Raw genomic sequence first — 16904 nt, forward strand, 5'->3', positions numbered from 1 at the left:
AGCTGTGAGCAGTGATAAGTTTGTTTGTGGGTGACGCCCGTCAGCCTCAGTGCACAGATAAGGCTCGCGAACATGGGTAACCAAAGAAGTCAATGAGAAACCACATTGTCACTGCCAAAAACTACAGCAAGATTTTTTGTAATCACAATGCATTGTACACGACATCAACTGCATTGAAGAGATGAAACTCAAGAGCAAGAAAACTAGTCTAGTCAAAGATGCAAATTTACAGCCACCTTAAAAGTGTACTAGCTCGACAGTAAATACTGCAACTGAGTCCAGAGCCAGCCCTCAATGAGTTAAGAACACATGCTATGAACCGTGCAAAAGCAGCATTTATGCATGTTTGGATTCTGATCACATTTAAATGTACGTATTTTGTTTCACACCAAATTTCCATACAATTAAGAATACATGCTGTTTTGCAAGATTCAAATACGCTACAGACAATACGAGAGAAGTGGAACAGGGATTTGGAAAGAGGAAAGCTTTACAATCTAATTGTTGCTCCATCAAATTGCTACAGCTGCTTCAAACAAGAAGTTTTCCATGCAAAAAAAACAGACATGCACTGGTGCAAACACACACATCTCAAAAGTGCCAAAGCTCAAAGTGAGAATTAGTACTAAGCAATTCAAATGGGCCGCTGACTACAACAGTCTCACGTACAGTAATATTGCTTTATCACTCACAAAGCTACCTTAGTCACACAAATGATCGAATGTGTTGCTAAAACCCACTTAACCGTTTCCCTTTCTACAAAAAAAGACTAAAAATCAGTTTGTAAAAACACCAGCCACTTTGAACTCACCAATCTCTGCTGCTCCAGAAGTTGGTCTGCTTCCTCTTTCTCCTTTTTGTATAGGATTTCCATCTCAGTGAGCCTGGCCAGAGATTGTACAATTTGAGAAATACATTATGTCATGCCACACATCAACTGAAAGCAAACGGTTTACCTTTTTTCCATTTCTTGCTTCATGTCAATTCCCTGTTTCTCCAAAAGCTCTCTCTGAGCAAAGGTCCAGTCCACTGGTTCCACAGGGGTCTCAGCCGTTGGTGTTTTCTCCCTCTCCGCCCTGGCTTGCTCGGGGTGGTTGAAGCGAAACACGTGGTTCTTTCCCATAATGATACGGTTTCCTGAAATAGTGCATGTGGATGAAGTAGGTGTGAAAAGACTGCATTTGTTTTACAAAAAGGAGAGGCTAATAGGAGTATTACAACTGAGAAAAATGTTTCATTCAAAATGAATGCACCTGAGCGCAGTTGGATCGCATCTTCAACACGCTTGCCGTTGACGTAAGTCTCTGATCTCTCACAGGGCACAAGCATGACTATAACTTCAGCAAAAACACACCAAACAATACACAATTAGTAGGGTTTACATTTCTTTGTGAGAGACGATTCAGTAAACATCTAGGTCAAATACAAATAAGGCAACAAGAGAGGTATCCCTCACTTATTTTTGTAACGTAAATCGGTGCAGCAGATATAGGCGTCTACATCAACAATATCATATGCCTGAGCGGCTGGACAGGACAGATTTTTTTTTAAAAAAGAAAAAAAGAAAAGGGTTTATATTTTTTTTTACTTGGAACGTCCAATGGGCCAGATTGTGGAATGCCGGTAGGCTCAATCCAGCCCATGGGCCATAGTTTGGGGACCCCTCACCTAGATGCACGGGTTACGATACAATTAAAATAATTATTTTAAAAACAGAACGATTCGATAAGATTTGATACGGTGTGTGAACAATCCAATCCTATGGTTAACATTTGTTGAAGAACATTATTTTTACAGCTCAAAAGAACAAAAGCATTCCTTCCTGTGCATAGGCTACTCCTGTTAGAAGATGAATAGTTAGAACCTTGATATCAAGCCCTCAGACTACACCTGTGCAATCTAAGTTTGTGAGCATGAACTGATGAAAACTACTCGGATGAGGACTCTCACGTTATTTTAAAGACAAGATCACAAAACCCATCAACTTATTTTTTTGTTTCGCGCGATACCCTGATCTATGTTTCTATGCGCGATTAATCTAAGTACTCACAGCTGATTCTTATCGATTGAAGTCGCAGCTACCGACGCAGGCGAATCACTCACTTGTGTAACCGGATATCCGGTCACATCGTTTTATTTTTCACAATAATTAGACACTCAATCTGCAAATATTTTCATTGACAAAAATGTGACTACAGCAATTCCAATATAAGTCAATAAACCTTAACAAATTGTGAAAGCAGTACACTTCACAACATGGTGCCTCACCATCCCCATTGGCATTTCTCTCGCTGTGGAAAATGCAGTGCTCCTCCCTGATGTGAGCGCCACTTAAAACTATATCCTGTCGTCTTTCGGTGTCAGCCTGTCCCACCCTGAAATGATTAAAAAGGCCAGTTTTAGAGGGTGAACACTTCACATTTCTGCAAAAAGTCAGCATTTGACATTAAATGGGCTCTTAAATCCAATGGGTGATTTATCCGTGTTTCTATAGCCCGCCATTGATTGGTAGTGGGATGGGATGGGACTGGGATGATCTTTCGGGAGGTTAAAAGGATGAAGAAGTAAAGGACAGTATTTTTAGATTTTCCCTTAGTCTTAATGAAGCATTTTTGTAGCCGGTATATGGCAGTTTTTTTGTGCGTCAACACTACTCAAAGACAGGAGAGGATGCTAAATCTATTTAGCAGCATCAGAGATGGCAAATTATATGTTGTAACTTGGTTAGTTAAAAAGGGGAAATACAAAAATGGCAAAAACAATACCCAGGCTAAAATTTGAGGCGGAATATATGATGACTGTTCAAGTGTACAGTTTCACTTTTTTTTATATCTAAATAATATTCCAAACTTTTTCTAGTTATCTTCAAAGCATTAAATGAAGTTTGGTTTACCTTGTAACTCCATCTTTGATGTAGTAGAGCAGACACTCTGACATGAGAGGATCCTCATTCAAGTTCACCAGGTGAGGAGTCTACAGAAATGGTAACCACAGAGCAGTCATGATTGGCAAAGGTTTATAGCAATGTACAGGTAAGAGTAAAAAAAAAAATCAGAATATCATGCAAACGTCCATTTATGTCAGCAATTGAACTTTAAAATGTGAAATTAATATATGATATACACTTATTACATGCAAAGTGAAATATGTCAAGCCTTTCGTTATTATAATTTTGATGATCATGGCTTACAGTTTTTGAACACCAACTTTTCAGAGATTTTCGATTTGAGGTTTCCATAAGCTGTAAACCATAATCATCAAAAGTACATCAAAATAAGGCTTAATATATCTTGAGGTGCACGTTATGAGCCTTTGTCATATATTAGTTTCACCTTGTAAATCTATTTGCTGGAATAAACGCACCTTTGAAAGATATTCAAATCTTTTGAGTTTCACCTGTAAATTACTATTAAATGGTCACATCCACACAAGTGCTGAGACCGCCTACTGTCTATGATTAGTTAGAGCTACCACAACACATTACAGTCTTGAAACAACCAACCTTCTTTGGGGAGAAGACCCCATTAAAGTCTGTATAGAGATCGCAAGGCTTCTCAGTGAATTGCTAACCAATGGAGCAGCAGTGCGTGAAAGGGGAAAAAAGAATGGAATACAGATGGATGTGAACACAAATGGGAAAACAACAAAACATGATTAACAGCAGTGGAGGGTGGAACTACAACGTAAAAAAAAATTCCCGCCCAAAAACTGGCACTTAACAGTTTGTGTTTGCAACTCTGACCAGCAATTATGAGTAGAGTCAGGATGATGGCACAAAAGTGTTTCCTCGCCACTTTGCACTTCACTTACTAGAGTTTCAGTGCATCGCAGATTAAAAAATGGTAAATATGTGTTGGTGTTTTTATATACATGTATTATTGACATTACCAGCCGTCTATCACATGCAGCAATGAAACCTTCACCCACATGACATTGTACATGGCACGCTATTGGCTGATGGCAGACCAATTATGGAGCATTGTGTTCTCTGTCCTGGCAGTTGATTCGCTCAGCCACATTAACCTCCTCTTTGCTTCAGCTCTGTAGCTCGCTTTGTTCTGCTTGTGTGTTTAATAGTTTTTCTGGCAACATTTTAAATCTATTCGAAGCCCTACGATGTCGTCTAAACGGCTTGTGGCACGGAATCCAAGCCCCAGAGGAAGCTTCGTGCCGTTCGAGAAAAGGAGAACTTCCTCATTTCTATGCTAAAAGAATGCAGAATGTGAATTAATGTTTGGTGGTGGTCAAAGGGGCCCTAGGCGCAAATTGGCACCCATGTTTCCGTCAGACTACCTCAGGGCAGCTCTGGCTACAGATGTAGCGTACCACCACCAAAGTGAATGAATGATGGCTTCTCTGTTTTCACTTCCAAGCGCTTTGAGTGTCCAGAAAATAGGGATTATAACGACCTAAATTGCATAAAACATTCATACAAATCATAAAATAAGAGAACCTACTTTGTAGAAATTCAACTATACATGGGGGGTCTAGAACGTAACTCCAGCAATAATCGAGGGAACATTAATGAGTTTTTCCACTGCATAGTACTGGCATGTCTCTGCTGAGTTTCTCCATCAGTATCAGTCGAAATGAGATACAGTACATTAACCAATAACCACAAGAGATTAAAAGGAGGGTCTCCTTTATTTACTTTTCAGCATGAGACTGCTGGCCACGTATCGGAAAGGAAGTTTATCCAAAAGGTAAATGAGGGAAGCAAAAAAACATAATGCTGCAGACAAGTGGAGAATATAGCGTATAACACTGCAGCATCCAGGGCAGTGGTTCAGTCACGTGGTACTGGCTCAGCATATTTGGAACCCAGGCTTAATAAATAGGTGCTAGAAATAGTACCTGTTTTTCCAATGAATGCATCAATAGCGAGTACAGCCATTTAGACCCAGGTCGGTACCATGCAGTAGAATATGAACATATCACATCATCATCTAATTACCTAAAAAAAGGGTTGTTTTGTTTAATTTTACATAGAAAACTAGAGCTGTAGAGCTACTCCAGGTGTTCCACATGGAAAAAGATAGAATTATCTTTAAAACTACTCTCTTTCTCTGGGAACTACTCAGGAATTATACATCATCTGCCAACTCGACTAAACAAACCTTCTTGGTGGGACAACAATCAAACTGCTCATCAAATGGACTTTCATGGCTGAGCTGAGTACATGAAGGAGGCACGTTATCAGAAGGGAAGAGAAAGCCAAAATGATAAGAGACGAGATGAAAAGTGACGAAATCAAAGACAGTGCATGGAGGGTTTTTGTAGGAACACATTACCACATGAAACCAGATAGAAGAAGTGAAGACAAGAGAGGAGTGAATCAAAAACAACAACAAAAAACAATCTGGAAACATGTCTCACTTGTTCCACAGTTGTGTGCATGTGTCTGATAATGGCTGGCCTACCTTTTTAGGAGAGAAGACACCCAAAGTGCCTCCATCTTCACGTATTGCCACACCCATTTCTGCAAGCAAGGCCTCCCTAATAGGGAACAGGATGTTCTTTAAACTAATATTCAATAAATGTTGTATATTGTCAAAATAAATACACACTATTTTGAGTATTAGCCTACATGTTAGAGAAAAGTATGTGTGACCGTGTATTCTGGGATAAAAAGCAAAGCTTATGGTGTGTGCGTGTCAGTTAGTACAACAATGATTGAATACAGCTATAATAAGACTGTCCTGATAGTGACCTCTCCATGCGTATTGCTTCAGTCTTTCGCAGCTTCTCTTCCCAGGTTTCATTGAGCTCAGCAATTATCTTTTCAGACTCCTAAAACACAAAAGTCAAAACGTGAAATTGTCTGGAAAAAAAAAACATCTATTCTTCTCGTATTGTTGATGAACAGCTTAACATTCAATGTCTATGCTTGGATATCATGCCAAATTTTTTTTTTTTTATTGCAATGGTAACAAACTATACATATGTGCTCCACCTTTGAATATAATGTGCCTTTCTTTTAACTGAGAGGAAATAAGTTGGGAGTTGTTTTTGTGCCCTTTCCTTCATATCTGCAATAGAGCTTGACGTCATTTGATGACAGACAAGAGTGGGCACCTCGGTCACCATGGCAACTGCAAATACTTAGCGGTTGCAATCTTGTGCACTGCTCTAGATTGAGATTATACTGCTGGCATGATATAAAGTCAACTGAGCAAAATCGGACTGGCAAAAGGCTATTTAGGATTTGATATTAACATAATGGGATTTAAGAAATATCCTTAATTTGATTTAGGATTAAATTTAAGCAATCATAAAGAGAGAAAAACGTAAGTCATAAAAGGCCATAAAAGGAATACTTTGATTAAAAAGAGCTACTGACTATACTGCCAACAAGCACAGCTATGCAAAAACACACCACTGCATCCTGGGATTTATACGTATTATACGGAAAGTGATTGGCCAGTTAAGAAGAGGGAAAGAGGGTTTAAGTATAATAAAATACATCACACTTATTCATTCTTAGGGGGCCTCAGAGTCTATGCTTGGACACCACAATCCAACTTTACCTTGAGTCTTTCAATAGCTTCCTCTCCACCGGGAGTGGACATGATACGCTCTTGGATGCTGGTGACCGACTGCAGAGCCCCCTGGTTGCACAGTGAGCCAGAGGACGGTGAAGCTGTCAAGGAACCGATAGGGGCTGTGGAGAAATGGCCAGGGCGTTGGTTCTCTGAGGCTATCAAGTATCTATTCTTATTGTTGTGAATGTCTTTGAGGTCTGAGCCAACAGCAAGAGGGAAGGAAAAACAGAGAGGAAAGTGGGCCAGGACGGGATGGGTTGAGGTGATGAAAACAGATTAAATGAAGGGAATGTAATAGAAAAATCAGGAGAGAGGAAGAAGAGAAAGGACAAAGGGAAGGAAGACCAAATGTAAGACACACATTGTACCAAGGCATTAAGACAAACATACATAATTGTGTCAGCTACAGACAGAAGCAGTTTTCACCAGATATGTTTTTTTATCCGGCTGATCGCATTGCAGCATTTAGTGAAAAGCACGTTCTGGAAATTAACATTAAATATTTTTCCTGACCTTTGGGCACCTCCGTATTGTTTCTTTTCAACACACTGAGTGAAAACTGCGATTACTATATTGGTGTATGCGTGGGTGGGAGATGGAGACTGCAAAGATGGTCCAGAGGCCAGACAAATTACACTTAATGGCACATGCTGCCACAGTTCAACGCACACACACACACACTCACACACTCTCAAGGTATCACTCATTCCTTATTAATAGCATCACGCCAAAGGCACAGCAACATATTCAGACATGTCAATCAAACATATAAGAAAAAACACAACTAAGTTTATGTAACAAATGAGGTGAAGTATAAATGTTTGCATCAAGATCACGAGCCAAATTTAGCTATACAACTTGGTCTGGAAACAGTTGTTTTGTGGTTAGTGTTTGGTAGTGCAAAGGAAGGGTTTTACAAGAAGTTAGAGCACAAAAGAGCACAAGGCACACTATCAAGTCAACTACTCACTCCAGGTTAGTGGAATCTATCATTTCTATATATTGCACCTTTTGGTCTGTAGCTCTGAACCTCTGTTTGACAACTGAGCAGTGGCATTGTAATGCTTTGAGAACTGTCACCTGCAGTGGATGGTTAGTAATAAAATAAGTAAGTACAAAGAAAGACAGCTGCATCAATGGGTTAAAGGATGACATGGCATGAAAGGGATATAGAGAGACAATAAAACTAGCCTTTCAAAAAAATGACACTGTCAGTGATCACTTGTGACTCTGCAATTAGCAGCCTTTATAAACACAAGCATAATTCATGCTAACCAGATGGCATGCTAACTATTGCCAAACAAAGGAAGCCTTGCATTTATAAACAGCTTTAGCATATTTTTGCATTTACATGCAAAGCTGTGAGCATTTTTAAATAAGGCCGGGCGATATGGCTAAACCGCACCAAATATTATTGCTTTTTCTGTCTACATGAAATGAAGGATCAAAATTATTCTGAAAAAAACACTGACACAGGAAACAGCTCCATAGTTGTGCACGATGACATTTTTAATCATGCTGTTTTTAACATATTTTATAGATTTAATTGTTCTCTTCCATGATGACTTTGAAAAAAAGACACCACGTAACACTAATAACTACAACAGAGGTGTCCATAATGTGGCCCAGTGGCCAATTAAAATCATTACCATATATTTACGGTACCATCTTAGCAGATTTTGGCCTGCACATGACTACTACCGGTACTTATAGCAAGGTTAAAAAAATAAAAAAATCTTTAAATTAGAAATTTTGGACACCCCGGAACTCGCTAACTTTAGAATATCGCCCAGCCCTGTTTTAAATATAGAGCAATGTTATCCTAACTACTATAGAGCAAACAGTGCATGACAACCAGACATATACAAACATTTGATTTCACTTCCTGGGCAATCATTCCCCACAGGATCAACTGAAGGGAAGCAGGAAAAGATGAGAGGTTTCAGAGTTCAAAACCAGTAGATTGGTAGGTTTTAGAGGTTTTAAGACATGTTTTACTCTGAACAGAATGAAAATGAAGACAGTGATAAAGAAAAAAATGTGACAAGGGTCTTGTTGATGAGTCAGGAATGAGCAAGTTAGGCCCGTATTGTACATCTCATCTAAATCTAGACATTCATTCAAAAACTCAGAAAAGTTAAACATTGCTTAAAATTGTGTCTTGAAAATAAGACACAGCTTGTGACACAATCACTCAATGAAAGGTAAAAACTATGTTATTAATCAGTTTTTGTTTTTTTAAGGAAAAAAAAAAAGTTTTGTAAATAGGAGTTGTACAACTTTTTAAATGGTCTTTTTTAGCCTTAAAAAGATCTAAACTAAATGCTGTACTCCATTGCTTTGGAAATATAGATGTTTAATAAGAAGGCAGAAGACAGGAGATGTTGAAGACAGAGTCTAAATGCTGTGTGGTTGTAAAAGTGGAATGTTGCGGTGAAGTAAAACTCACTATCCAAGATGTCTCCCAGTCCTTGTGCACGCAGCAGCTCCTTCAGTCGAGCCACTTCATCCTTAAGGTCCCGCACCAGTTTATTGTTTGGATCTTCATTGATGACAGCATTGCATTTAATGTTCTTTGCGCGATCAGCATACCTACAAGTAAACACAAATAAAAAATGAATACAATGGAATTATGGAATTATGTACCGGTATCCATGTTTTTGCCTTATCCAGGAGAATGTGGAATCCTTACCGCAGTGTGCTAAGAGTTTCATCATAATTGATATCAGCAGGACTAAGCGCAGCTACCATTGCGGTTCTGGAGTTTCCACCTATGTGTGAAGTTTAAAAAAGCATTAGCTCCCAAAGAAACCGTTATAAATATGTCCAACTATTAGCAAATCAGCCCCACCATAGTATCAGTTCACATCATGACAAGCTGCAGCCAGATACCCGGGCATCAGTTCAGTTCATTTATTTGAGCTCAAAAATTTAAAAAAGCAATACATACATATTTATACTGAGCATAAGCAACAAGAATGTTGTGTGCACCCAGTTACATAGCTGAAGCACCTCGAGCTCAAAAAGGGTAAGCAGAAGTCAAACTACTTAAGGGGCGGTATAGCTCGGTTGGTAGAGTGGCCGTGCCATCAACCTGAGGGTTGCAGGTTCGATCCCCGCTTCCGCCATCCTAGTCACTGCCGTTGTGTCCTTGGGCAAGACACTTTACCCACCTGCTCCCAGTGCCACCCACACTGGTTTAAATGTAACTTAGATATTGGGTTTTCACTATGTAAAGCGCTTTGAGTCACTAGAGAAAAGCGCTATATAAATATAATTCACTTCACTACTTATCCTATCCTAACCCTTTTTTTATATACCGGTAGTCTCATTTCATTGTAGCTGTTGAATGCTTGCATATAGTCATACCAACGACTATAAAAATGAGACCCATTACCTCCCTGCTTGGCACTCAGCATCAAAGGTTGGAATTGGGGGTTAAATCACAAAAAATTATTCCTGGGCGCAGCCACCGCTGCTGCTCACTGCTCCCTTCACCTCCCAGGGGGTGATCAAGGGTGATGGGTCAAATGCAGAGAATAATTTCGCCACACCTAGTGTGTGTGTGACAATCATTGGTACTTTAACTTTAACTTTAACAATGAATACCACAAGTTTTTACAGAAATCAATTTTAAATTCAGATTACCGGTAACTGATTGTTTAGTGTACATCCATGCTCATGTTCAAACACTTCCAGTGCGTGTGTATGCGCATGAATCCTGCAGAGGCTAGTGTGTGTGTGCAGCAGAGCCTAACACACAAATTTGTCAAAGTTAGGGTAATACATTACAGAGATACCTGAGTCAGAGTGATACTTAAATAAGTCATCGTCATCATCATCATCATCATCATCATTACAACAACAGTATTTTATGAGGTACCAGTTTTTTTGTGATCCCTCTTCATTGGCATATTATCTAAGTACACTTAATTTATACAATCTTGTAGAGTTAGGAAAATGTAGTGATACTGTTTATTTACTCTTCAAGTTAATTCCACAGGTCAACACCACGCCGGTATGCTGCAACACATGCCCAAACAACTAACATTTATCTATCCATAAAAATATTGAAAAGCCGTACATGTGTATTTCCGTATGTTCAGTCTAGTACTAACTCAACAAACTGGATGGTCGAGCATTTAGTACACAAACATACACAACGCTTGCTGTGAATGTCTTTCCGAAAGAGACTTTCCTGGTCACTCGCTCAAAAGACATCAGAGATAGGGTTTCCAGATGTGACGAAAGAAACACACAACAGGACTATGAAAACAAGTCGTTAATAAGAGAATAATACTTGGACTCTGCAACACTGGACGGAGTATCAGCCCGAAGGTAACATTGCATTAGTCTGCTCCCCTAGGCAAATGCTCTACAATATTATTAAAATATTACCTAAAACTATGGAGGTTGTTTGTACTACATTCTGTTGTATTGCTTTTCAAACAGTATTTTATCTGTAAAAGTAAATTTTTCTTTTTAAAAAGATATATTACATGTTAAAATGTTGGTGTTTTGAGAGGGCTAAGCACAGATTAAATTTATTTTAATTCATTCCAATGGGCGGGGCTGTTTTTAGATACGAGTGTTCTGAGTTACAAGCTTGTTCGTGGAACAAATTGTACTCGTAAGTTGAGGTACCACTGAGGTAGTTGAGGTATTACCATTCTACCATCTTTTATGTTACAGGATATTCTGACATTTCATTGCAAAGTATTCATGCTCATACCAAGGTTCTCCCTTAGCAGCCATGTCAAGACAGAGTCTCTGTATGGGATGAAATCAGTCTTCTTCTTCTTCTTGCTCTGAAATATGAATGCAAATACATTATTCAGGTTGAGGAGGATTTTAACAGTGTGTGCTGCGATGACACGTTTTATATGAATCTAAGTTAGTGATGGCAGGTAAGATTGTACAATACATTACGACGTAAAATTGGTCCACATGAAATGGGCAAAGGCCTAATTAGAAGACTGTTTGCAATAGAGCAAGGCATTTTACAGAGCATGATGACTAGAAGGGGTTAAACATTAACAACATTTGGCAAAAGGCAGTCTATTATGTCCCATGGGAGGAATCAAAGGTGAAAGGTTGAGCTGCCAAAGGGTTTACCTTGCTGGTACTGTTATCCTGTGTAAGCAGGTAGTATTACATGGACAGGAGAAAAGACAAAGACAAACATTACAGCATGCCAGGTAACAAACATTAATTCCTTAAGAAGGAAGGTAAGAGAAAGGAAAAAAAAATAAAAATGAAATGAGCCATAAAAGCACTCACCACTTCAGCCAGGGCAGAGATGACCTTTCCTAAAGTGGTTAGGGATTTGTTGATGTTTGCGCCTTCCTGTAACCAAATACACGTTATACAAGTGTCTACATGTTAGACAATAAACCATTGTTTAGTGTATGCCATAACGGACTCCTACCTTTAGCCTGGTACCTGTAGCGCCGGTGGAATCTGCTCGTTCGCTCCCTGCCAAGTCCACTAGACTAATTTTACTGACCTGTAAAAGGACAAACATTTTTATAACAAATAAATAAACATATTAAAAAAAGTTTTAAATGAGGGTGGGAACGGCTGAACACCACGCCATAGTTTGCCAAGGTCAACTAGTTAAAAACATTTAAACATACCCGTGGGCCATTAGGATATTGAATCTGTCCCAAAAGCTTACACTGTGTTTCACTTTTGCATTGCTGTTCATAGAGGTATTTATGAATTTATTAAAACGTGATGAGGTGGCAACTTGTTCAGGGTGTACCCTGCCTTTTCCCTGAGTGCAGCACACACGATCCTGAGAGGGACAAGTGGTAGAAAATGGACGGATGGATGGATAAATTGCTGTTATTTACTGTTGATATTGTATTTCAACTGTACCTAACAGAGTAGCCACCTATATTTTCGTCACGCTCTCATGTTTTGATGACATTAAAGCACTCTATTATATTCTATTGGATAAGCGATAGAAAATGTATGGATGGATGGATAGGGGAAAAACATTTATATTGTGAGTGAGAGTAGTGATTACCCCCAGTTAGGTACCCAAAACAAAGCGCAAGCTCAGAGGGGACAGAGCTTTCTCTGTTGCGGGTCCCAAACTCTGGAACAATCTCCCTCTCCATGTGAGACAGGCCCCTTCTTTGGCTATTTTTAAGACCCTTCTTAAAACCCATTTTTATTCACTGGCTTTTAACCCAGCATGAAACTTTGAACTGTTTTTAGCTTTTAACTTTTTGAACTGTTTTTAACTTTTAAACTGTTTTTATCTAACAAACTGTTCTTAGGGTAATTTATATTTGCTTTTTAAATGTGTATTTTTATTTCTGTTTTAAATGTTATTTTTTAGTCTGTCCTTTGCCTCCATTTCTTTGTGGTGTACAGCCCTTTGTTTTTCAACTGTGCTTGTTTTTAAAGGGCTTTATAAATAAAGTTGGTATGGTATGGTATAGTTAAAGCCATTTACAATTGTATCTTACTGAGAAATATTAAAATGGAGCAAGGCGGTATTTTCTGTGGCAAAACACACACTGTTCAAAAACATCTTAGCGTTTTCTGACCTTTTCAGTGGAAAGGTCTGTCTCGCTGTCGTGTTTCTTCTGAGTAAAGACAATAGTGAAAACTGCATGGGACCTGCTGCTGGTCTCATTCATGTTGGTGGCTGCCACAGTTCTGTAGGTAAAACATACAGATGTACTTAGTATAACATATTCTCTGCACATTCACTTGTTATGTATTTCAATTACCGTTCTTTACCTAGCTCACACAAACACTCCCAATTTTCTAGTACACGAGTAATCCTCACCGGGTTTTACACCTATTAGAGTCACTTAAATATTAGAGATTATTCTGCATAGCGGAGGTGGATTATACTATAAAGACATCAAACACAAACCGCACAAGGCCGAGTAGGAGGGCTTATTTCTAGAACATGGCGTGTAAAACCCGCATCTCCTCCTGTGACTATCCCTCTGAGTAAGCACAGGAAGATTAAGGCAGGGTTCAGTCCTCCCTGCATGGAAGTGCACAATGACACAAAAGCATGCGCACAAATAAGCACATAAAACGTCATGCAAGGAAAACATGAGAGAAGTGCTCAACATCCAAGTCAAAAAGCGGCTTGAATATACGCATATCTGTAAAACATAATATATGCAAGATTTTGTCCAAAGAACTAACATTACATGTTATGTAGACCACAAGTTAGTGCCTTTTAAATGTTGAAAAAAAACTTACATATTTTGAACCCTTTAACAGTGCTGGAACCAACTGTAAGCACACCCTGCTTTGTCTCCCACAGAGTAACTTACCTTGCCTTATTGCCCGCATCCATGAGGTCAGCGATGTCAGTGTAGGAGGTCACGGCCAGTTTCGAGAGGTCCTCCACATAGGGGCCTAAAAGAGGATGTTCTCTCACCCGTAGATTCCCTTTGTTCTTGGGGTTGAGGAGATCACGCACCCGCTCACAGTAGATCTCCATGTAACTAACCTATTGGCCAAAGATATATGCTCAGACAATTTGTAAATATGTTGACCATCGTTTAGTCCAATATCAATTAAGTCCACAATTTTAGTGGAAATATGCCACACGAAAATGGTGTATTCGTCAAATGTCAGCAAATTTTGAGACCTTAGTTAAGAGAGTTAATGGATTAAATCTGAGTGTGTCAAAAGTGCCCAAATGAAGATTCAAACCATCGACCACCTGGCTGTAAGACCAAACTACAAAACCGAAAACCAGTGAAGATGGCACGTTGTGTAAATCGTAAATACAAACAGAATACTATGGTTTGCAAATCCTTTTCAACCTATATTCAATTGAATACACTGCAAAGACAAGATACTTAACGTTCGAACTGGTAAACTTTATTTTTTGCAAATATTAGCTCATTTGGAATTTGATGCCTGCAACATGTTTTAAAAAAGCTGGCACAAGTGGCAAAAAAGACTGAGAAAGTTGAGGAATGCTCATCAAACACTTATTTGGAACATCCCACAGGTGAACAGGCTAATTGGGAACAGGTGGGTGCCATGATAAAAGCAGCTTCCATGAAATGCTCAGTCATTCACAAACAAGGATGGGGCGAGGGTCACCACTTTGTGAACAAATGTGTGAGCAAATTGTCGAACAGTTTAAGAACAACATTTCTCAACGACCTATTGCAAGGAATTTAGGGATTTCACCATCTACAGTCCGTAATGTCATCAAAAGGTTCAGAGAATCTGGAGAAATCACTGCACGTAAGCGGCAAGGCGGAAAACCAACATTGAACGCCCATGACATTCGATCCCTCAGGCTGTACTGCATCAAAAAGCGGCATCGGTGTGTAAAGGATATCACCACATGGGCTCAGGAACACTTCAGAAAACCACTGTCAGTAACTACAGTTTGTCGCTACATCTGTAGGTGCAAGTTAAATCTTGACCAATCAAAGCTAGAGCCATTTATCAACAAGACCCAGAAATGCAGACGGCTTCGCTGGGCCCGAGCTCATATAAAATGGACTGATGCAAAGTGGAAAAGTGTTCTGTGGTCTGACGAGTCCACATTTCAAATTGTTTTTGGAAACTGTGGACGTCGTGTCCTCTGGACCAAAGAGGAAAGTCCATCCAGATTGTTGTAGGTGCAAAGTTCAAAAGCCAGCATTTGTGATGGTATGGGGGTGTATTACTGCCCAAGGCATGGGTAACTTACAAATCTGTGAAGGCACCATTAATCCTGAAAGGTACATACAGGTTTTGGAGCGACATATGTTGCCATCCAAGCAGCATTTTTTCATGGGCGCCCCTGCTTATTTCAGCAAGGCAATGCCAAGCCACATTCTGCACGTGTTACAACAGCGTGGCTTTGTAGTAAAAGAGTGCGGGTACTAGACTGGCCTGCCTGTAGTCCAGACCTGTCTACCAATAAAAATGTGTGGCGCATTATGAAGCGTAAAATATGACAACGGAGACCCCGGACTGTTGAACAACTTAAGCTGTACATCAAGCGACAATGGGAAAGAATTCCACATGAAAATCTTCAAAAATTGGTCTCCTCAGTTCCCGAACGTTTACTGAGTGTTGTTAAAAGGAAGGGCCATGTAACACAGTGGTAAAAATGCCCCTGTGTCAACATTTTTGCAATGTGTTGCTACCATTAAATTCTAAGTTAATGATTAATTGCAAAAAAAACAAGTTTCTCAGTTTGAACAATAAATATATTTTCTTTGCAGTGTATTCAATTGAATATAAGTTGAAAAAGATTTGCAAATCATTGTGTTGTGTTTTAATTTACAATTTACACAAAGTGTCAACTTCACTGGTTTTGGGTTTTGTACTAATCACAAGACAAATCATTGTCAATCATTGTTTTGGTGCTCACTTTGTTGTTTGCAACACCAAGCTTATTATTTAATTGACTTTTTCATCTCTCATAAACACCAACGCAGCAGGAGCTCTTCACATATCATGGGCCTGATTTACCAAAGGTCTGCGTGTACTAAAACACATACACACCCGATAGCACACGCAAAGCTGATCTACTAAATGTGTGCAAAGTGGATTGCGTCTGTTAAGTGAGCAGAATAATGTGTGCAATCCATTTTTCTGTCTCTCTATAATATATGCTGATCATCAAAACGCCCACAACGCTGGGAGAAGAAGATGCAAATATATTATACAACATGCGCAATGTGATTTATCAATCCTTCTCACCGTTTTGCGAGCAATTGTTAGCGTTTTATTTAGCACGAGTGTGAAGGACGTGCAAACTGACAGTTCTACACAAGGCTGCAAGATCAGTGCTCACGCTGCAAAGACAGACGAAGGAAAGACGAGACTCTGCTGCATGTTTGAAAACATGCAGCAGGTAGGAGCAAAAATGAAGGTGCAGTAAATGAAAGCGTCTCTGTGATGATGCCCTGTATAGTTTGCGCAAAATCCTCATTTAAATATAAGGCGGTCTTTTCAATGTTAATAAATCGCACGCAACACACCCACAAATAATACACGCTATTTAATAGATTGCACACTCTGTTTAGTGCATGGTATTTGGATGTTAGTGAATCAGGCCCCATGTCTTATCTAAAGCCAAGTATATGCCTTTTGGGCCACTCTTCCTAAGATATGGAACATCAAATCTCAGTAATCAGACTGGTATAACACAAAACTACATATTGTCAAATACACTGTACAACTGAGGCTTACTAAATTTTATACAAAAGACGACAACAGGAAAGCAAGAGGATGATAGAAAGTAACTTGGAAGTCACCTCAACAGAGTAGGAGAGCTTCTCTTTGTTGTTGTCTTCATTGATTTTCTCAAAGAGATCTTCACAAAGCTGTGGTGAAGATAAGATAGATGTGAGGAAAACATGTTTG

The 16904-nt window shown here is 39.3% G+C and overlaps 1 protein-coding gene across 13 annotated transcripts in view; it reads right to left on the reverse strand.

Moving 5' to 3' along the window:
* Nucleotides 1-16904, reverse strand: part of kif1b (kinesin family member 1B) — a 106927-nt gene that overhangs the window by 40262 nt on the left and 49761 nt on the right. For 3 of the 13 annotated variants that reach the window (XM_061976612.1, XM_061976736.1, XM_061976664.2), the window contains exons 5-23: nt 16796-16864; nt 13853-14031; nt 13103-13214; nt 11971-12048; nt 11823-11888; nt 11658-11675; nt 11275-11350; nt 9235-9313; nt 8992-9134; nt 8413-8454; nt 7551-7622; nt 6528-6739; nt 5711-5790; nt 5421-5496; nt 2894-2973; nt 2269-2375; nt 1254-1337; nt 957-1137; nt 812-884 (exon numbers count right to left, since the gene is read on the reverse strand). In XM_061976612.1, the coding sequence (XP_061832596.1) occupies nt 812-884; nt 957-1137; nt 1254-1337; nt 2269-2375; nt 2894-2973; nt 5421-5496; nt 5711-5790; nt 6528-6739; nt 7551-7622; nt 8413-8454; nt 8992-9134; nt 9235-9313; nt 11275-11350; nt 11658-11675; nt 11823-11888; nt 11971-12048; nt 13103-13214; nt 13853-14031; nt 16796-16864 (1827 nt within the window). The remainder of the gene's footprint in view (nt 1-811; nt 885-956; nt 1138-1253; nt 1338-2268; nt 2376-2893; nt 2974-5420; nt 5497-5710; nt 5791-6527; nt 6740-7550; nt 7623-8412; nt 8455-8991; nt 9135-9234; nt 9314-11274; nt 11351-11657; nt 11676-11822; nt 11889-11970; nt 12049-13102; nt 13215-13852; nt 14032-16795; nt 16865-16904) is intronic. The other 10 variants (XM_061976631.1, XM_061976682.1, XM_061976701.1 and 7 more) reach the window with 8 other exon arrangements.

The sequence above is a fragment of the Nerophis lumbriciformis genome, linkage group LG01 (assembly GCF_033978685.3).
Source record: "Nerophis lumbriciformis linkage group LG01, RoL_Nlum_v2.1, whole genome shotgun sequence".
Classification (NCBI taxonomy): domain Eukaryota; kingdom Metazoa; phylum Chordata; class Actinopteri; order Syngnathiformes; family Syngnathidae; genus Nerophis; species Nerophis lumbriciformis.